At 37.5% G+C, this 23,910-nt stretch overlaps 1 protein-coding gene across 1 annotated transcript in view; it reads right to left on the bottom strand.

Moving 5' to 3' along the window:
- Positions 1–11,022, bottom strand: part of LOC134656905 (proline dehydrogenase 1, mitochondrial) — a 41,512-nt gene extending 30,490 nt beyond the window's left edge. The window contains exon 1 of the mRNA XM_063512455.1: positions 10,713–11,022. Coding sequence (XP_063368525.1) covers positions 10,713–10,919 — 207 coding nt within the window. The 5' untranslated portion in view covers positions 10,920–11,022. The remainder of the gene's footprint in view (positions 1–10,712) is intronic.
- Between the last annotated feature and the right edge of the window lie 12,888 nt (positions 11,023–23,910).

The raw sequence follows: 23,910 nt of genomic DNA, 5'->3' as shown, positions 1-23,910 counted from the left end.
CCGCTATGCCACTAAAGCTTTTACAATGATTGAAAACACAGAACATATTAAAGAGGGTAGAATGGCTATCGCACGCAGTTAGTATCGGAACCGGTGTCGCCGCTCGTTCCTCTCCACATTTCCACATTTCTCGCGCAACGGTAGTAAAAACTTGTGTGCCTGGTGAATGGATACGCCTCCTTTAGACAGATTTGATGTCTGGATTCTTAATCTGAACGTTATTGTGGCGCAAAAGGCATGTTTACGTTTTTCGGTCAGCGCGGGCAAGTACTAGCATGCGAGCGTTTGCTCATAACCGGCGGCGACACGTACCCTGCTCGCATCGCCATTCTACTTGTTCTGTGATTGAAAAGCTACTGGATCAGTTTCGTTTTTAGTGGATGTCTGTATTCCCAGTTTCTGAGCGTTTCTTTTATTTATTGCCATTTTTGTATATTATGAAATTTTTTGCCACTTTTGTGTTATTTCTAGTCAGGATCGCGAGCCCTTTTCAAAAGTGTCCTAAAATTTCCATACGTTTTTCAAACTTTCCTTTTTGTTACCAGCATACAAAGTATATGGGGAAATGGTAACACAATAGGAAAAAAACTCTGGGACATTTTTTTAGGAGGGAGTAGAAATAACACAAAAGTGGCAAAAAAGGTCACTATAAATAAAAACCGGCCAAGTGCGAGTCGGACTCGCGCACGGAGGGTTCCGCACCATCAACAAAAAATAGAGCAAAACAAGCAAAAAACGGTCACCCATCCAAGTACTGACCCCGCCCGACGTTGCTTAACTTCGGTCAAAAATCACGTTTGTTGTATGGGAGCCCCACTTAAATCTTTATTTTATTCTGTTTTTAGTATTTGTTGTTATAGCGGCAACAGAAATACATCATCTGTGAAAATTTCAACTATCTAGCTATCACGGTTCGTGAGATACAGCCTGGTGACAGACGGACGGACGGACGGACGGACGGACAGCGGAGTCTTAGTAATAGGGTCCCGTTTTTACCCTTTGGGTACGGAACCCTAAAAATGGCAAAAAATAAAATAAATGCTCTTCTCAACTCAAAAAGACATAGGTCGAATGTTGTTTTCCATTGTAATATCTATATTGTACACATATATGTTTGTCGTCTAGGCTAGTGCCTCATAGACTACGTTTATTTATGCCATAACATTTATTTATTTTTATACAGTATAATTTGAACCATAAATAGCGTCTTAGTCATCATAGAAAGAATACTGAAGATTGTCTGGCATCAAAGATCGCAAGCTCTGTTGGGAGGCCACGTTTTTCGCATATGTAACACATAATTACGTCCGTTACTACTTCACCCGCACCCGGCATTCGTTACGTAACGGGCATCAAACGACCGCGAATACGTCACAACGTACATTGCTCTCCTAAAAGCGAATTCATCTGCGAAATGACTACTAAAACCAGCCATGTATGGCTATAATTCGTTATATCGCGTTTTTCGATTATTAAATTTGAAGCACAATCTCGCCACCAATTTAGACATTAGCAGGATTCGTATTTAGCTAGCAAAGTGACTGCTGCGGTCTGATAGGACCTTAATGACTTTGATACTTGGATCAAATTAGCTTAAATTATGAACTATAAAGTTGCCGATACGCAATTCCATCTGCCTATTGACTTGTTATTCTATTTCCAACTCGAAGTTAACTGCTTTCCGATTATTCTTAATACCCTGAATAAGGATCCCGAGATTTCACACTTTGCGTGAGCACTCGACAATTTCGACATGCCATTTTAGTCTTTATTATTTATAAACTAAAGTTTACATAAGTTTGTAATAGCAGGTCAGTTTAAGTTTCCCCCAGTTTGCATAAAACCGGTTTATTAGTTTTTTTTTCACGCAGTCAAGTTCATTGACCCGGGATTGTATAGTTGTCTTTGTCTCGAGGTCCTTCATGCTGGGGGCCGATTTTTGAATTTCGACCACTCGATTTCATGTATTTCGTTCAGTAATATCTCCACTTACTAGGCATATAAATTCTACTAATAGAATTGAAAACGAGTGGTCGATACCACTCGATTTCAAATTTCTATCACACGTATTTCAAAAATTAGCATTTCACCGGTTTCCACCGATTTTCGAGTGACGAAATCGAGCAAAAATCGGCTCCCTGAGCGGACATTCAGTAATTCAGAGACAAGGGAAAAGCATAATTCTCTTTGTCATTGACAAGTCTTTTGTGTTTCTACGATCTTTTTTTGCCGAGCATGGAGCGCACCATGCTCGGCATTAAACTGCAAGACCGAGTGAGGAATGTCGAGATCCGACGCCGCACCAAGGTGCGGGACGTGGGTGACGTCATTGCCAAGCTTAAGTGGAGTTGGGCGGGACATGTTGCTAGGCAGAGTGATGGCAGGTGGACCAAAATGTTGACGGATTGGTGGCCGCTTACGGATGAAAGAAGCGCCTGGCGTCCGTTGGCTCGTTGGGTGGATGACGTTCGAAGTATCGCGGGGCACTTTTGGATGAAACTAGCACAGGACCGGGACAAGTGGCGTACAAGAAGAGAGGCCTATGCTCAGCAGTGGGCGACCGAAGGCTAAATGATGATGATGATGATAACGATCTTTAAACTCAGAAAAAAAAAAAATGGATCACCATTCATCGTCAACAAACAAGAATGAATTAAAAATAGATACCTTCCTATATTTCTTATACACCGCCTAATCTCTCAATGGGAAAGTGTGAAAGATACAACCCTGCGGCGGTAGCACGGTCGCATTTTTATCGCATATCACCATGCACGTCACGTTCTAACAAGTATGTAAGTGCGAAAGTGACAGACATGGTTATAAGCGATAAAAATGCAACCATGTTGCCACCGCTGGTTATCACTATGGCTGTTGAATTAAATGTCAATATTTTTACTTATTATCATGGGACACAGGATTAATTTCTTCTGTCTTTGTTCGTTTATACTTTACGCCACATAAATAGATTAGGCAAACTAATATGTATGTCATTGTCACTATTTAAGCGCTTCATTCTCCTCAACAATGAAAAAACATATCTATTTCTGGAGGAGAAGAACCACCTGTACCTACAGTACGTCAACGGGGAGGTAAAACTCGATGCGAGCGAGCAAACCTGTTTATAGTACATTACATACCTAGGGAGGTAAATTCGTGAATCGCAGGTGTTTGTGGCCCGAACCGAAATATGCGATCTGGGGCTTTACGAATTACCACCCGTGGTTTGTCTAAAGTTTTACGTCTTGCCTTGGCCACGAAGTGAGATTTTCTCCTCGCGTAGCGGGTGACGTAAAATATATTTTAATAGCAAGTCGGTTTATATAGTCAAAGAAAGATCTAATCCGGATTTGGCACTTGCCATACTAAAGTGAGGTTTAAACTAGCAAGAACTTGCATGCAATTTTCATTAAATTGCGGTATCTGATCAAGTGATCATCATCTATGTATGTTTCGTTTTTACCGGCCTTTTCCAGTAGCATGCATGAAAAGTTTAACAGTTATCTACTTATGTGATGACAGCTGCTATGGGTTCGATTTGTGCGTGATTCATCTCACCTTTTTTTTATTACACCTTACACCCCCCGTAGGGTTGATACCTACCTATAGTTGAGCAGGCTGCAGGCCTGCCAGGGATCTACACAGGCGCCTATTTTTAAGAAGGCCGATGATCGTGCAGAATGGGTACAGACCAACGACCTCATTTGGTCGCGACCCTCATTCATGAGGATATGAGGAAGAAGAAGATAAAATATCTTTAAAGAAACACCAATTTTGCCGACTTGCCCAATTACCCATGCCTGACGACAGACCACTGACGTACATCTGCCTACCTACGCTGGCATTGGATAAAATGAGACATTAGTTAGAGCACTTTACGTAATTAGTCAAGACGTGTCACTCGCCGACACGGACATTGCAACCTTGCTGAAGGAATTTCAGAGAAAATACCCATTTCAGTATGTTACTAAGACAGCTATTGTGCGAAAAAGTTGATTAACCAAACGATGCACTAATCTTCCTCTAAATTAATATTTTTTAAGGTACGAGTAGGTAGGTATGTACGTAGTGTATAGAAGCCGATGGAAGCAAACAAAGGATAATTTTTAAGTTATATCGTCCTGCGATCACGATGATCTTGAGACACGACCTTGCTATAATCATTTTAGCGAAAATACATGTTTCAATCAACAGATTTAGTAACAACTAAGGAAAGTAGATTGCCGGATGGCAACAAATTTGCAAAGGTGACAAAAGTTTCCTTATGGGCTAGAGCAAAGTTAAAAAAAAAGTTCCCATACTTTATACAACACACATTTTAATGACTTTCGTCCAATTAACAAAAACGTAGCAAGTTATTATCGTTATCAACAACCAAAACATTTCATGTATAGGAAAACACCCAAATTACTAGGTATCCACTTTGTTATGAAAGGCACGACATTAACAACAAAGTTATTTTTAGACAAACTATTAAAGTTCCTGCAATCCATCAAGATCAAGATAATATAAAATTGATAGCGCTACCCCACATGAATGTATACCATAACACATATTATAATGTAGAATAATTAAAAGTACTAAAGTAATGAATAGTACGGTTACCATCAGTTTGTCACTGACATAAACGCCGTCGAGAACGTAATTTACTCTCTATACATCTCGTTTGCACTAATACGCGAGTGCGAGCGAGATGTATAGAAAGTAAATTACGTTCTCGACGGCGTTTATGTCAGTGAAAAACTGATGGTAACCGTACTGGTATTCTCCGGCCTGACCCTAATTTAGATAGTTGTGTTCTAAATTCTAAATATGTATGAAAGCGCTGGTGGCCTAGCGGTAAGAGCGTGCGACTTTCAATCCGGAGGTCGCGGGTTCAAACCCCGGCTCGTACCAATGAGTTTTTCGGAACTTATGTAAGAAATATCATTTGATATTAATTACCAGTCGCTTTTCGGTGAAGGAAAACATCGTAAGGAAACAGGACTAATCCCCAATAAGGCCTAGTTTCCCCTCTGGGTTGGAAGCTCTGATGGCAGTCGCTTTCGTAAAAACTAGTACCTACGTCAATTCTTGGGATTAGTTGTCAAGCGGACCCCAGGCTCTCATGAGACGTTGCAAAAATGCCGAGATAACGCGAGGAAAAAGGTATGACACGTGCGTTGCGTGTGCCGCTCTGTATTAGAAAGGAAATGTTGATAAGGTAAATAGGTAATTCTATTGAAGAATCATCATGAATATCTTGATCAAATCTGTGACTGCTTATGCGCTACATTTAGTGTGATTCTTTGGTTATTATCTTATTAGAATTTTAAAATAGGAGTACAAATTTGGTAGGTAAGTGTTTTGCGGCTGGCACTTAGGTATTTGCATAAGTGATATAGAAATGTCAGCTAGGTGGTTTTCCATTTAAGTAGTTCGTGTAAATTGAAGATCACACGAATCTCGCCGAAACTTTTTCCTTCTAACTGCCAAAATCCAGATTTTGCTTGTTTTAAATTATCACGCCTGACACGCCTCGTGCCGGCAACTTGGCACACAGAGAATTTGTCAGTCACGGACTCACGGACCAAATGCGCTAATTTTATTTTGTTACATACTATGGTTTATTTAAATGACAATTTGTTGATTGACACTATTATCGCGTGTATATTTTTGAGGATATGATATACCTATGTAGTTCTGAGGATTTTCACTCGCAGGAGGCGGGAGGGTATTTGTGCTAGCGCTGGGGCGTGAGGAAAGCAAGCGGAGCTTCTCATTAATATTTTTCTGGCATGTAAAATATTAAAATAAAATGTAGGTAAACTACAAAAATAGGTCACAGTAGTAATGTTCTTATTGCATTGTCACATTTGTCTTATTATTGAGTAAGACTTATTAATTTAATTATACTGTGACAAAAACAGTAAACTCTAATAAAAACCATAAATCAATATTGTTTATGTACGTACTTCATGTCCCTGGTAGTAGTGATAATGATGACCATTTTACGACTATCGGAGGCATTGTTAACTTAACACTGGACTGATTTCCCATTCATGAATCACGAGAATCACTTCAGATTATATAACTGTTGTCAACAGATTTTACAATAATTTACCCGTGACAATGAGTAGTGACGTTATAAGAGTACTTGAGCTGGTCAACATGGGTTTTGAGTTACAATTGGAAGGTTTGTAGTGTCTGAAATAAGTACCTGTTGTCAACTAGAAGATATTTTAATATTGTCTTCGACTAGCGATACCGCGATAGTTGATGAAATAAAACTGTGGAAACGGATTAGGTGCAGTATAGCGTTTAATGAATTTGAAACACATCCCGATGTTAATGTTACTTAAAAAAATTGTAATGTATAACTAGCCTTAATTATGGCTCTATTTCTATGTACTTATAACCAGCCTTAGTATTTAGAGTTTTCGTTCCATTATTTTTGTCAATAATAATATAGGTAGGTACATACGAGGGGAGTTCAAAATATTCTCGGTATTGATATCTTACGACCTCTTCTAAAATTTCTTTCGTTACTGGCCGCTAAGGTTTATTCATTGACATTAAAAAAAAGTATAATTCGAACCGAGATAGTCTTTTGTTTTTCTGCAATTGCTGAACAAACATGAACATCATGTGCGAATTGACAATGTTAACTAAATTAGAACATCGATGCGTGATAAAATTCTTGACAAAACAGGGTAAAAATCAAAAAACCATAAAAGAGGAAATGGATTGTGTTTACCGTGAGTCTGCTCCTTCTTTATCTACCATTCAAAAGTGGTCAAGCGAGTTTAAACGCGGAAGGGAGAGTATTGAAGATGACCCTAGACCTGGCCGGCCTGTAGTAGCTACTTCACAAGAAAATATTGATAAAGTGGAAAAACTTATATTGGAAGACGGTCGAGTGAAGGTAAAATCTATAGCACAAGTAACCAATCTCTCTATTGGTACCGTACATGATATTATACATGACCATCTTAATATGTCAAAAGTAAGTGCAAGATGGGTTCCGCGAATGCTGACTCGGCTTCAAAAAGACATGCGTGTAGCTTGTTGTTCCGATTTTATTGACCTGTGCGGTGAAAATCCTGATGAGGTGCTGCAAAGAATAGTTACTGGAGATGAAACCTGGGTTCATCATTATGACCCAGAGAGTAAACAAGAGTCCATGCAGTGGCACATTAAGGGTTCAGCTCATCCCAAGAAGTTCAAGGTCATCCCTTCAGCTGGCAAGGTCATGGCCACCAGAGATGTACAAAATGGTTTTAAAAAAGCATTTAAATACAAAATGCAAAATACTTTTCAGATTTACTATTTCAAATGCAAAATACCAAATAGTTTTGCGTTTTGTATTTCAAATGCTAAATGCAAAATAGGTATTTTCAAAATACTTTTTCAAAATAAAATACCTTTTGACCAAATCTCAGATATTTTTATTTATTTTAGGTATTTATCATGAGAATAGCCATAGAATAGATAATGTTCGTCGTTTTCGTTTGATATTGACACTAGTCAGACATTATAGCCGGTTTAGACTCTCGTGGCTCGCAAGCTCATCGAGCTAATATAATTTAAATACTAACGGCACGGCATAAGGTTTATAACCGAATGACAAGCCGAATGCGAGTGTGTCGAGGCGAGCCACGAGACGCGCCGCGAGCCGAGCCGCGAGTCTAAACGGCATGGCTAGCAGACGCCTCTATCGGTCAAATTCGGCAATACAAGCGTCATTCGTTCTTTTCATTTTGTTTGACTGGTAATGTTGGCTAAACTTAATCACAAAGTATTTTGCATTTTGAAATGAATATTAAAAATGCAAAATACATCTCGAAAAGTATTTCAAATAAAATACAAAATGTTTTTTACTAAAAGGCATTTAAATGCAAAATACAAAATAGGTATTTTGCATTTTGTATTTGCATTTTAAATAGAAGTATTTCAAATAAATCGCATCTCTGATGGCCACGATATTTTGGGATTGTGAAGGAGTATTACTAATGGATTATAAAGAAAAAGGTGTAAATATCACAGGACAGTACTACGCTAACATTCTACGTCAATTAAAGGATGTAATTAAAGAAAAGAGGCGAGGAAAGTTAACCAAAGGTATTCTGCTTCTGCATGACAACGCCCCCGTCCATACTGCTCATATTGCCAAGGCAGCTATTGTTGAATGTGGGTTTAAAACTGTTACTCACCCACCGTATAGTCCGGACTTAGCCCCCAGCGACTTCTTTTTGCTCCCCAATCTTAAAAAGGATCTGCGTGGAAATAAATTTTCTGACGATGAAGCATTGAAGGCGGCAGTGGAGGAGCATTTTTACACGAAAGATAAAAAATATTTTTACGAGGGATTAAAAAAAATAATTGATCGATCTTTTAAGTGTATGAACATAGGGGGGGAGTATATTGAAAAATAAAAATATCAAACTTTTCGTACTTGTTTGTTTTCATTCTCATACCGAGAATATTTTGAACACCCCTCGTATAATGCGTTTTTGTAAACGTTACACCCAGAGTGGGAATTCCTGGAAATCGAGCCTTTTACCCTTTTGAGCTTTACGGTACGCGGAAATTTCTAGTTTTACTGTTAACACGAAACGTTCGATTCAATTGACCCCGTTTTCTCTTTTCATTGATAAGAAATCGTTACTGCTAAAGGCTGGTCTGGACAACGTAGTAATTTAGTCGAGTAGATTTGAATTTAATCGAATCTATCGAATATATTATATTCCTTTAGCGAGTAAGCCCCCACCCCCACCACTCTTCAATGCATCGTAAAACTAAGCGTAATACCTATTGAAGACTTGAAGCCACTACTTACCTATTAAATTTTCAGTTCAATTACTTCCGATCAGGGATGTTGCGGATGCAGATTTTTTGACATCCGCGGATGCGGATGCGGATGCGGATTTTTAAAGGCTCACATCCGCGGATGCGGATGCGGATGCGGATGTCAAGATTAGGTACTTAGAAAACGTCAAATATTACATTTTTAGTATTTTTTTATTAAAAAAACCAAACGTTTAGTATTTGAGCAAGAATATAGGTGCGTTATATTTAATAAACAGTAACTTCGCCGACTTTTCTGGATCTAGACGATTTCGTTATAGGTAATGACGAAATTACCTAGCACTTACGCCGCCGCTAAGACGTTCCTGTACCGACGTGTTCAACATCCGCATCCGCATAAGCTCCGCATCGATTTTATGCGGATGCGGATGCGGATGCGGATGTTGAAAATAATGCGGATGTTCCGCGGTTGCGGATGCGGATGCGGATGTTCGCAACATCCCTGCTTCCGATCCTCTGAATATTTACAGACAGGAAGGTGCCTTCGTTAATTGAACTGACTAATACAGCAAAATCCTTTTGAATTAGGGTGCAATACCAGGACCTTTTTTGGGAGACCGCGGAACTTTTTTACTTTTAATTAGCCAGAACGCTTATGGTGACGTCACACACGTGGGAACTCACGGGTTAACTAAACAGTAGTTTTATATAGCTACCATACGATAAGTTGCTAGTCATGCTAGTGTAGTATTCGACATATCCTTTACTTTTTACTAAATTGAATTAGTAGTATATTTTCGATTGTTATTAGTTTATTTGTCTCTTCACTTCATCTAGCATTGAGTAACTAATCATTGAGTAATTTGCTGCCTATTTGAGAATGTGTATAACTACCCTCAGATAGTACTATTTTAGCGTTTGTAAACGAATGTATGTATATGTAAAACATATGTCACAAATTGTAAAAAATATGACAGTTATAAACCTACTTCTAACGCAAGAATGTTTTGAATTAAAATTGTTATTTATTCTTCTGTGCCAAAGGGAAGTTTAGTGTCGAATGTTTTTAACTTTAACGTCAAAACCTTCATCGTATCTTTATAACTTATAACGTTACAGGACCTGCCGTCTAAAGCCCATAGATTGGAGGACTAATTAAGTATAACTGTCTGGCGTAAGGAATCTAATACCTTTAAACGAGCAATTCTTGTTTATTTATTATATATATATATATATTGTTTATATATATATATATATATAATATATATCGGGGATCTCGGAAAAGGCTCTTAACGATTTCGATGAAATTTGCTATATGGGGGTTTTCGGGGGCGAAAAATCGATCTAGCTAGGTCTTATCTCTGGGAAAACGCGCATTTTCGAGTTTTTATATGTTTTCCGAGCGAAGCTCGGTCACCCAGATATTACTAAGTTAAGTTAACAAATTCATCTGAATATTCTGAATAGATTATTTAAAAGTTATACCTATCCATCAACTAAACGAATTGATTATTCAGCTCATGGAGTGTGAAGCCGGCAAAAGTAAATGTTAACAGACGGTTTGACAATGGCTTTACATAACAATAGGCGGCCACGTGGACCCGTCCCCTAAAACATCAGTCTTTCAATGGACTCCGCGAAACCCTGCACACGTCATACCTTATACAAGTTACCGTTAACTTGGTCATTCAACGTCTTACGTAAACCTGGTCCCCATGTCAAGACTGAGGACGCATGCGCTTTTCTACCGATCAAAAATCCATTCATTCCCGTAACATCACTGCCTAGCAATCCTGGAAATACCCAATCCTAACGATCGATCGGCAACGCCGCAAAAAACTAACTGCATTTGCCATTGAACTTGCAATAAATGCATTCATTTTCTGAATTGCATAGTAAGTAATACCGGTGTAGCTTACGTAACTTACCATGTCGTTGTTTTCAACGAGCCAGTTGACCGAGCAAAGCTGGTAGACGAGGTACGCTCGCACCAGCTCGCTCGTCTTCTTGCTCTTGAAGGCATCTTTGGGGCTGCTGAAGGTAAGGTCGAGTTCGTCGCGCATCGGCGGCGGCGCCGAGGCAAGGGCGCGGGCGCCCCGGGGCGCGTTGACTGCTAATCGTCTGAGCAGAGCCATGGTGGAGCCCCGCGCACTTCACTGAACACACGCGTACTCCGCGGCCGACACCTGACAACTGGCTGCTGACACTGACGTGCGCTCGATACGCGTCGACTGCCGGCGCGCGCAGCCCGTTCCAATTATAAATCCCACGGAGGTGTGTCAACGGCGAGCCTCGCCATTGGCCGTCTGGCCTGTATCGCGAAATTTAACTGTTATTATTAAAACACCACGGAGTTTCCAACTTCCTATGCGAATAATACAGGAAATTAAACAGCCGCATATGCCGCATTAACTCTAACCTCAAAATTGTTACGTAACGTGCCCATAACCTCAATCTTTTGGGAGTTACGTAAACGGATTCAAGAACCGGTTACCCCAGACGGATGCACTAGAAATCTGGAATCGCTGGTGCGAAATAAATCTAATTACCCGTGTGGTCTAGACAGATCGATCTTTCGCATCGGCGTTAGCGATTTTCTACTATATTAAATTAGGTTCAGATAAGCGGGATTTATGAAGCCTTCGCTAACCTTTTTACACAAGGTTGTTATCTTCTCCTTTACGATGTAAAAAGTTGTAAGTAAGTACCTTGTACAGTGAGCTGTGAAATTGCATGGAGAAATTATGAATGAATTGATTGATAGGTACATTGGCCATGCACTTTTACGGCTGATGGTAGAAAACGAGACCCGTTAAAGTTTTTTGTACCTCATGTCTTTGGAGTCTCTCGTCGCTATGCTCAAGATTCTGGGTTAGAATCACTGACCACGCTCTTGATTCTATTAGTGTTTTGCTTGCTCGAGACTGAAAATCAGTAGGTATATATAGTGATGTGCCGCCGAGAAATTACGCACTTACCGTAATTCTCATTAGTGAAAATTACCGTAAATTACCGAGAATTTACGGTAACTTACCCATGAAGTATATTAGGATTAAATTAGGATTGAATTTTGCTTACAAGTTTTGTGGTTTTAAAGTATTTAAATGTTTTTTACATTATTATTATTCTGTGTTATTATTATTTTTATGTTATCTGACATGTGGTTGATTGGTATAATAATTTCTAGTCTTATTTCTCCTTATATTAGTCCCACCTCTATCTGGGCTTATATGTACGGCGGCGGAGACAAACCGCTTTATTCTGGGTTACCAATGTTACCATAGGGTTTAGGTTCTGGGCTTTCATCTCCCTCTTGATATTGAACTACCATGTGCCGGGAGGTCTTCGTCTTCCCAGGAATGTTGTGAGGATATTGTATTGTATTGTAGCACGGGCAGAATTCCGTAACTCGACGACGGGCGCCTTTTTTTCATGACGGGGGGTGGGGGCTAGTCCAGCCAACCCAACCCCTCAAGAAGAATGGTCACCCTTCCTCCTGCTGGATCCTGAAAGAGCGACTTCGTGAGTCTTTCATTGATACCAGGCATGGCCTTTCGGCCTCCAGCCTGGTTTAGCCAGTGTGCTGTTTCTTTGTACGTTCTAGCAGCAGTGAGCGTACCTTGCTAAAGTGGATCGGGAGAATCGCTTCCGGGCCAATCGCCTCCGCACCTAATGCGGTTTGATGTAATTATATGGCTCAGGGCGATTAAGAGTGCTCTACTGTCGGATAGCATGTGGATGGAGGATCTTACTACCCTCCTTGCAGTGATGGCAGCCGCCGCATTGATGATGCCCATGCAGGCATGCACTCAGCTTGGAATATGAGTTATGGGCTCCTAGCGGAGTGGTAATGGACACGTTCAGGTCTTCTGAGAAGTTTCCAGAGTCCGACTCACTGTCTGTTTGGGGATGTCCGCTGACGGGGATGACCTCTTGCTGTATGTGTAGGTAAAGCGATGGAAGGTTTAGCATGCCCTGAAGGGCATGAATGGCTGCAGACTGTGAGGACTTCGTGTTTTGTAGGGATGTTTAAGAGATTTAACTGGCAAACTATCAAACGTTTCATGTGGCCGGACCGAACCATCCTAAGCCTTCTTTTAGTTTGTCATAAATAAAGGACCACTCTGAAAGATCCTCTTACGTGCTCATTGCGCTATCGAGACAAGTAACAGGACATAGAAAAGTCGAGCGCTATAAATGCAGGATCTTGAGGGCCATCAGGAACTATTTTAATCCGTTAGTACCCACACAGTACAAAAATGCACTTTCCACGTGTTTTATTTTTACTGCGGTAACTGGGTAGGTGGGTACATTGCAAACCCAGCTGATAAGCGTTTACCTGTTTACAATATAACAGCCTACTTAAAATAAACACGCGACGTAATAAAATTGTATCTTAAAACACACTTGTTGTAATGGAAGTCATTACAATTCAAACTTTACCTTACACATCAATGCTTGCGTACATATGAAATTGAAATATAATATCTGGGAGACCGAGCAGCTTTGCTCGGAAAACATATAAAAGCTCAAAAATCAGCGTTTTCCCAGAAATAAGACCTAGCTAGATCGATTTTTCGCCCCTAAAAACCCCCATATAGCAAATTTCATCGAAATCGTTAGAACCGTTTCCGAGATCCCCGAAATATATATAAATAAATATATAAGAATTGCTCGTTTAAAGGTATAAGATATGTTGTTTTAGATTACACAACATTTTGAATTAGGTATTTAAAATCACTGTCATAACTATGAGATGAATTTTATACATTTAAGCTAAAATAATAAAGAACTCACTTTATTTTTTTTATGCAAGTTTGATTCAACCTACTTTCATTAAAAACACTTAATTCGCACATCAAATGAAACTTATTAAACATCAGTAAAATAATGTAATATTATGGTGTATTCTCTGATGGTTAATCTCTTACATCTAATTACATACATCATTGAATTCATTGATAAAAGTTAAAATTTCTCTTAGAAAAATTACCCGAGAACATTCGCGGGGAAGATTGCCCGTAATTTACGGCGGTAATTTACGGTAATTTTGGTAATAAACTAGTTCCTCTTGCCAGATTATTTTGAAAATTTCTATACAGATTGTATTACCTAAATAAGAATCAATTCTGTAAAAAAAAGTTTAAAAAAAATTAAACTTAGACCACTTTCTCGATAATTACCCGTACGGAGAACGTTACCGCGAAAGTTACCCGACGATTCTCTCTGTTCTCGTAATTTACGGTAACGGCACATCACTAGGTATATACCTACTCGCAGCAGAAAACTTGCTCCATCGCATTCTTTCTTTATATACCTAAGTAAGTAGGTATATACCTAACTGTAAAAGGTTTATGAGTTTCTTTTAGATGAGATCATAAACGTAGTCATAATATGAAGCACATTGTTATTGTGGAATTTAGTATACATACCTATACTATATCCTATATCAATATCACTACATATAGTAGAATAAAACAAAGTCGCTTCCCGCTGTCTGTCTGTCTGTATGTATCTTTAAAACTACTCAATGGATTTTGATGCGGTTTTTTTTAAATAGATAGAGTGATTCAAGGGTTAACAAATCATACATAAACCTTCCTCGTTTATGTGTGATTTGTTAACCCGTGTGAATCCGGGGCGGGTCGCTAGTTATGTATAATAAATATCATCAAATGAAACGGCCATAGTTTTTAGGGTTTCGTAGTCACCTAGTATGTCGGTATGTCTATCCGAGGCTTTGCTCCGATAGGGTTAGGAAAATCAGGGCTTGGCTTTTATCCTAAAATGTGATAACTGGAATCTGATAAGTTTTTTACAATAAACGCTAATGAGTCTTGGTCGCCAATTTTACATGAAATGTCTTTGTTGGGTTTCATGTTCTGTCCACATGAATATTTTAGTTACACCTTTAATTAGGGCTATATTCAGAAATTAAATGTAATGTCAATATAAACCCCAAAAAAGATACAAAAGAAATGAACAATTAATTAAATGTAGAGGCACACAACAGGCGGTCTTATCGCTAAAGAGTGATATCTTCCAGACAACCTTTGGGTAGTGGAAACAGAGAAATTAATGGAAGAAGTAAGTAGGTGTTGCAAAATCTTTATGAAGCCTACTTTTACACACACAATTACATTGGTGTGTAAATGTGTGTATTGGCGGTTAGTGGGTAGCTAAGTTATGGGACTTAATTTAGTTTAAGTGTTGAATTCTTACTTAACATTTTATATACAAACAAATCAGTTGCAGCCAAGCCTTAAGGCGAAGAACCCACGAAGCGCAACCTTGTATCAAGGTGTAAACTATATATTATACTACTCTTTGCCTAACCCTCCTATAGGTTATGTAACAGAAAATCAGTTCAAAACTACAATCGCCTCAAGGCGTTAAGTATATTATTTCAAGTGCAAAAATCCAGCGTGATGAGCCCTAATAGTCAATGACTAATAACATAATAGTCACTTATAAATACTTAGTACTTAGTAATATTATGATTAAAATTCAAGACCGAATCCCAAAAAACCGTTGACTCATTCATAATATGTAAAAGCGACCCTTACTTTGTGTGCGGTTTGTATTAACCAACACTCGAACTGAAGTGCGTAGTAGGTAGACTAGGTACATACCTAGTAGTTATCTGTGTGACTGAAGTATCCACTTCAATTCACGGGTAATTGAGATTGGTGCTATTTATAGTAACAACAAAATTTCCTTATGTAGATTTTATAAAGGAAAGCACATAGGGAATTCCTTCCGTATTAACCTTTTCGACGCCGTGTCAAACAGAAAAGCTGTGACGCTGACGCCACGTCACCGAAGTGTCAAAACTGAAATTGAACTTTATGCATATGCACGTAGGTCTATGTTGCTCTGTGGTCTGTGACCGATTAATCGGTCTTTGGCGTTGAACCTACGGTGCGAATATATCGGTCATTGGCGTCCAAAAGGTTAAACGGAAGGATTAGATAAAAATAGATGCCAAAGATTGAAGAATCCAATGATTGGACTATACTTATACGGCATAAAATTACCTAGAAACATAGATTACACCTACTAGATGGAGCGTGTAAGACCTTTTGCGGTTACTACTATAGTATTTTTCAAAAAGCATGGGTACGCTGACAGATGTCATTGCAATACAATTTTGTGAGATATTGCGTTGTATTGAGATCACATCTGTCACCGTGCCCAAGCTGTTTGAAAAATACTACACATAATAATATATGTCATCAGAAAATTCCAAATTTGAAAAAATTCCACTTGGTTATTTTCAAAAAAAATTTAAAAAACTTCTCATATTTTTGTAAAGGAATCGACTTATTAATTTCCAAAAATTTTACTTTCGTTTGTTAATGTTTCCTGTGAAATTTTCATGTAAGTTCTGAGAACTTTTGCAATTTTGTTTTGGAATCAATCCGCAACATGCACATCCGTACTAATGGCGCTTCCATACTAAAGAAATAACACTTATTTCTAAGAATAAGGGCCTACGAATAAAACAACACAGTTTATTATCATGTATACATAGATACTTTTATTTGAAAAATACTTCGTGTAGCTAAACTAATCACATATGGCATTCTACATCCCAAAGACTGTATTTTTACAAAAAATCACTTATCGCAAATAAATATAGCAGCTTAGATCACCGAACCTACCCGCGACACACGACTACTTATATACACCTCAATTTAGAATTTATATTCTTCAATCAATCAAGCCAAATATATACAATGGTAAAATAATCGATCTAATAAGCCGTATTATACTAGATTGCTGTATCATAGTTATACATTTATTTTATTTTTATTATGATTCATAACTTAATAGTTAATATCTGGGTAACCGAGCTTCGCTCGGAAAACATATAGGTAGCCGGAGAGCTAGCCACGGCAATAGGTATGCAATTTATAGAGCAACGAAATCCCTCTAGTTAGTATGCCATACTATCATTATTAATTAATCCGGGCGCCTGGCAGCTGTCTAGCGGTGGGTGTGGGAGTGGATGGGCAACAAAGTTGTTGTAAAATCAATTGAAGGTGTGCAATTTATAGAGCTCTGTGTTTGGTGTGATATAATAGCTAATTATGTATTTAATTCAAATATAACAATGCCAGGCGTTTGATTTGGGGGAAAAGTAGTGCCAGGTGATAAAAATCGATAAAAATACACAATTACTTGTGCGCCTGTAGGAAGATCACGAGCAAATTGCACCTGACTCACAATCTATGCGTAAAGCAATAGTGAGTACTTCCTGCAGGCGCACATAGTGATTGTGTATTTTCATCACCTGGCACTACTTTTCCCCCAAATAAAACGCCTGGCATTGTTATATTTGAATTAAATACATAATTAGCTATTATATCACACCCAGAGATAAGACACACAGAGATAAGACTTTTCCCAGAGATAAGACCTAGCTAGATCGATTTTTCGCCCCCGAAAACCCCCATGTAGCAAATTTCATCGAAATCGTTAGAGCCGTTTCCGAGATCCCCGATATATATATATATATATAAATAAACAAGAATTGCTCGTTTAAAGGTATTAGATAGATATAAATTTTAAAAAATTATAACCTCCAACGCAACGAAACGGAAGGATCAAAAAACCGCATGCAAATCGGTATAAGTTTAAGCGCTACGGTGCCACAGACAGACACTCATGTATAGCGGTCAAACTTAAAACACGCTCTTTTTGCGTCGGGGGTAAACAAAATAATCTACAAAAGGTCTTGAACCATACTGACTTGTTTAGCCCAATGGTTGACTGGTAGAGAAGGCAAAGGCATTAAGTCCACCTAGTTCCTGATTGTTTTCTTATATTGCACAATATGTTTAAATAAATAATAAAAATGGCCTGAAATAATTAAGTGGAGTAATAAGTGAGCTGTTTACCCCAGGTTTTTTGCCTTATTCCATTTTGAAATAAACATTGTCGTAATATGATATCGTGTAAGTTAAATGCCTTTCGTAACAAGTCTATATTGCAACTCTTATAGTAATACTGAACTGAGTTGAACAGAAGCAAAACAACCAACTTCTAATTGAGTAAAGATGTAATCCATTTATTTTGCATCAGCCCCTTTTTTGCTGTTTTGCTCTAGCAATATCACATTTTCAAACATAGACGATATTCTTATATCTTGCCCAACCTAATCCTTAAATTTAAAAGGCAAACTTAAAACACAAGAATCATAGTAATTCTAGCCAAATGAATCACAAATCATACAGCGATCCAGTATAATATCTCGCAAAAAACATCAGTTACACATAATCATAATTACAAGCTAGCTATTGCTCTTTTGTGGTGTTCTTCCTCACAGTATAACAGTGATGTACATGAATTCTACTATTATTTCTCTCATAATAAACGTGTACAGTGATGCAATATTAGAGGTGCCAACAATGTAGAGTTATAGTTCGTTTTTTTTAGCATTAAAAAGAAGGTAAGCGATCTTGACATGTCTTTTGATTGAAAAACGCTTTTTAAAAATCAGTAACTTATACTTATGAAAGCAAAAGAATACAAATGATCGTATTAGATTCATAATTGTTACATATTTGCCGTGACTTATTTTTAAAACATGTTTTTCAATTAAAAGACACATATAGATTGTTTACCTTTTTTCTAATGCTAAAAAAAAACGAACTATAGACCAAGAAAATCTGCAGCGATTTTAATAGCCCACGCAGTGCAAGTGTTATTTACACGTCATACATTCACAGAAGTTTGACGTTTAAAATGACACTTGCACTGCGTGGGCTATCAAAATCGCTGCAGACTTTTCTCGGTCTGACTCTACTGTCATTAACGGTGGTTATCATTATAACCTATAGTAGCCCAGAAGCCAATAAAAAGCCCTTTCATTCCGTTGTATTTTGAATATTTATTATGAGAAATCAAATTGCATTCGTCATCACAAGTTTTGCCTTGTTCAAAATATAATGATTTGAATGATTTTATAATGATATAATGGTTATGTGAGTAAGGGATCTCCCTTACTCACATAACTCGATAATAGAGATATACAAGCCGTTTTGGCAGGGTTCGAAATTATCCAGATAGGTAATAATAGTCTTTGATAATTATCCGATAATTATCCCAGGTATGGATGGTGCTATATTTATTTTCTTTAAATTATATGATAGTAAGAAATAATGATTGGGGGTTTTTTACATTTTAGGTTATCAAGTTTTATTTCAGTTTATAAATTCAAATTAAATTTTAGGTTAAAAATCACGATAATTATCAAGATAACTAGGTATCATTGATAATTATCCTTTCGAACCCTGCGTTTTGGGTACTTAGTTTATGTAGACAGTCCATCTCGGTGATCTCGGAGACATACATATAAAGACTTCAAACATAAAATTTCGTTTAGGTTTTTTATATGTTGACGGCACCTCTGAATATTGTCACACTGTAACAGCAGTTACAAATATAATATTGCATTGTACTTAGAATGTGCTACAGAATCACTTACACATACTACGAACCTTTGACGTTTCTGCATGTAAAGTCCATGTTACAAAACAAACAGATGTTTCTTTTTCGGGTAGGACAGTAGAAGTTATTTTACTATTTATGACGTCCTAGTTTTGTATTGAAAACATACCTTTTCTTTTATTTCACAAGTTTAAGACACGGCCTTAAAACTGAAATATTTTGAGTTACACACCGATTTAAAGGCTCATCTCCCAAACTCTGTATAGAATTAAGCTGTTGGCTCGATTTTATAAAAATCCATTAGATATTAAACCTATCGGGTCATTATAAAACTAAGCCTAAATGATGATAAATCCTAAGTAAATGTAAAAGAAATAGCACTTTCGGGTAAATAATTTCGCCTCAATAACTGGCAAGGACATAATAACGCACATTATGTATGCCTATCCATATCGCATATAAACATATTTCTATATATTCGTGATAATCTTCAATAAAATGGAACCTAGTGACACTTACGTAGTTATTCGCCGTTGTATTAAAATGACTGTTTTCACTGTAAGCGCCAACAGTTTGGCAGACCAATTTCATCAGAAGAAAAGGCGCGAAATTTTAAACTAGGTATGGTGTTTCGCGCCTAATTTTTTTCAAAATGGCCGCCTTTTTCTACTAACAAAATTAGCTTGCCAGACTTATTCCATTATCGCGTATTATATCTATTAATTGTATACATAATTCAACATAACGATTTAATAAAACAATAAAAATCAGAATGTCAGCGAAAAGCATTGCCTTACAATAATATTTTAAGTTGACTATATTACTCGACCACCAAAGGCACCATATTGGGTACTGGTAGTGAAATCGGCGGCCATTAAATGTGACCTTATTATCGATGGCGCTTACGCCATTATGAACGATGCTCCGATATAAATACGAGGCCACACGACGCCGTGCGGCGTAAGCGCCATCGACAATAAGGCCCCTTTTCATAGAGAATGCCCCAAATGTGGTCGATAGTTAAGGTAAAACAAACACTTCTATATATCGTACATACGCCTAGTTATGATCTTAATGAAACTTACTATTAACTACGACTAATATGTACAGGTTTTATGATAAAAATGATATATAGAGCTATACTATCACACGTGGTAGAAGGATAATTTTGACACAAATATAAACTTTTAGGTTAGAACGTAAACTATAAAAGTATAGGTAAAGGTCACTGATTAAATGACTGGTGCTAAACTTGCTATACAACACAAGAAAAACTAAATATGTATAATTGTTTAACCTATTTAGATAAAGCAATAGGGCTCATAAAGGTTATAAAATCTTATTTATTTATTTCATGTTTATTGCACAAAAGAAAAACCTTATAGTACAAAAGGCGGACTTAATGCCATAAGGTATTACCTGTCAACCTTATACATCAATAGTAACATGTAAGTTTTCCTTTAAATTGTTAAAAATAAAATACGACACTCGATGGCAAGGCAGATTTCTATATAATCATAAAGAAAACGAGTTTTTTAATGATAACTTAATTCGTCTTAAATATAAATGAAATAGATGCTTGCCTAGGTAATAGGTACCGTATCTCGAAACACCAGTCATTCAGTCAGAACGTTGTAAATGCATTTCCGAATGAAGATAACGCAATATTTGCATAAAGAGCTATCAGAAATAAATGATCATTGTTAAGAAGGCGCCTGTTACTCTAAGCTAAATCTCTCACAAATATCTGAACACGCCTCTATTGTCAGGGCGTTAGAGTGCGTGTTCAGATATTGTGAACACCTTGGCCGCTCCAATATATTTGATGGCGACTGCACAGTCAGAAACGTGTTAATCGCCAGTTTCTCTAGTTCTTCGGCCGAGAAAATATTTACTGTTGATGTATGGCCGCTGTACTCAAAAGTATAATATGTCAGGAATAGTGAAAAATGTCAAGAGAAAAGCAGTAATTTTTACGATTTGATCTTGAAATATCAGCTACATCTCTACTTATTGGTAATGTTGTCAAAAACCTGAAATCTTTCGCAATAAGGCCAGTCCAGACGGGATGATCAAATCGGTCGATTTGGTCAGAAAAGAAATTGGCGTCAATCTCTCAAGTTAATCACCAATTTTAGATTCATGGTGATAGTTGAGGGCGTTAAATAAAAAATGCCCCCAAACACGAATACTAGCGTCACGAATTGGTATTCTTGCGTCCGCACCTACATTTATTGGGTAATATCGGTCAAATTGGCGTTGGCGTCCGGACCACCTGATTTGATCATACAATTTAATCAGATTGGCGAAAAAATTTCCCGTCCGTATATTTGTATTGATAATGGATGTCACAAATAAAAGGCGGACAGCTATAGCTAAAATATCATGCTCTGTTTTTATAATTTGATTGACTAAAGTCACCAACTTAACACGTCGAGTGCCAGGACCCGCTCGGCGGGTTCTCTATTCAAAGTCACTTTCCTCTACAAAGCGGGAAAAAGCTGGGATAGGCTATCAGCGTAGCGCTACGAAAACGTTGGCAGTGTATATGTTAAATAACTCCTGAGCGGGGTCAAAGGATATTGGAATTTAAAAAGCCACCAGTAGAATATTTCTTACCTGGCAACAACTGTATTTGTAAAAGAAAAATGCTTGCATATTGTATGAAACCATGGGATAAATAAACCAAGTTTACTGAAGTAAACTCCAAGAGATTCATAATTTTTTTTATATGAGTCTTCTAATTTTATCTTCACAAATAATGGTGACTTTAAGTTTTTAAGTTTAATTATTTTTCGCTCGACTTTTTCTTCAAACGTGTTATTTTGACCGATTTCAAAAGGAACTTTCGTAGTTATTAAGTATTCAAATATGATTTAAATATAGCCATAATTTTAAGTCAAACCTTATAATAATTGAAAAAATATTGTCATAAAATGTGCAGCTGCCATATAGGCAGATAAGTAATTCTCCAGTAACTGGCCACCCTAAACTAAAAATGAATTCTATCCACCTGTAAACAGAATTCATTTTAGTATGCGGCTAGTTATTGAAGGCTGGCCAGTTATTGAAACCTTATACTAAAATGAATTCTGTTTATAGGTGAATAGAATTCGTTTTTAGCTTAAGGTGGCTAGTTATTGGCCGGTGACTAGTTACTCGCGAATTACCCCGTCATTTTGAGCGTTCATACTAAATAATAGGTAATAATGCATTGATTAATATTCTTTTTTACTTCCCATAATCTCAAAACTGACATATTTCTAACATGACAACCTCTCTTCTGAGAAAATAGCAAAAATTAATCAAGCACAGATCGCAATAAAAATAGGTATAAATAAATGGTCAGTTAAATATGTTCCTAAGTATGATGTTCTGTTTTGTTAATATATGTCAAAAGTTATTGTCGACTATGTAACTGTCAAGTGTCAATATAAAATTACATTGAAAAGCTTCGCGATTTTTATTAAAACCACTGGCAACATTAAAACGCTCCTAATAGCCCTTAAGCCCCCTCCACACTTGCGTTCGCGGCTTCGCGCCGCTTCGTGATTCGCGCACGGGTGTGGAGGGGCTTTAAATATAATATGAATGTTAAAATCCTTCGACACCGAATCACGCGTATATGTACAAAGCTGTAAACTCCCTTCAGAACTGTACAAAAATAAACATAGGACACACAATAATGTATTTCTCTTCGTATATACATGAGCTAACCAATACGATTGGTGTTACCAATTTAGTGATAATTCTAATATTTTATTAATTTTTAAAAACTATAGTATAAAATTTGACTCCACACAACATATATTCTGCTATGTAAATAAATGGAAAATTATGTTGATATTTGAAATATGTGTCGCTCCCGCGTAAAAGGGACCCTACTCCGACAGCTTCGCCATTACATATTACCTGCAAATGCTGAGGTAACAGCGCGCCGCACTAAGGTCCCTTTTACAAAAGAACGCCACAAGTGGTTAAATGACGACACACGTATATAGTTTGACATATATATAGGCACAAATGAACAGTACAGGTGCCTTACATAAAGCTTCATTACACTACCACTACTTAAACAGTAGGCGAGGGATTTTAGTCCTACAATCTCTTACTAAACACTTTCCTTAACATTCGATTTAAAACCTTATTTCTTTCGGTATAAGGTTGTATATTCATTCTCGCAAACATTAAATTTGGCCATTAGTTTCAAACTGGACGTGGCCAGATATTGTGCGTTTTAACTAAACCATTTTAGTAAATAATATCATAGAATAGAAAACAGTCATTCACAGTAAAAAGGGACCATAACTCTCCAAGCGTTTACGCCAGTCACTGAATATAATACCAAGCTTCGACTAGTGACTTTCGCGCTAAGGTACCTTTTCCTAGGAACGACACATGACAACGAATTTTTCTGTCGATCCTTAGGTTTCTTTATGGTTAAGTAAAAGTACTAATAGCATAAGTAATATTGTATTACTACACGTTTGTGTGTAAAATGATCTATATCGATTAAATGCGAACTTGGTAAAGTAAGGACTAGGCACGAAGAATTTTGTACATCGACCCGCCATTTCCTATTTTTAACTCGCACCAGGCGTGTCTCACTCCGCGATTTCGTCGCTTTGCTACAGGTAGTTAAAAGTACATCCGTTCGGCCCCAATTTTGGG

The sequence above is a fragment of the Cydia amplana genome, chromosome 19 (assembly GCF_948474715.1).
Source record: "Cydia amplana chromosome 19, ilCydAmpl1.1, whole genome shotgun sequence".
In the NCBI taxonomy this organism is placed as follows: domain Eukaryota; kingdom Metazoa; phylum Arthropoda; class Insecta; order Lepidoptera; family Tortricidae; genus Cydia; species Cydia amplana.
The sequence above is the reverse complement of the archived record's forward strand: the minus strand, read 5'-3'. Positions and strand labels throughout refer to the sequence as shown.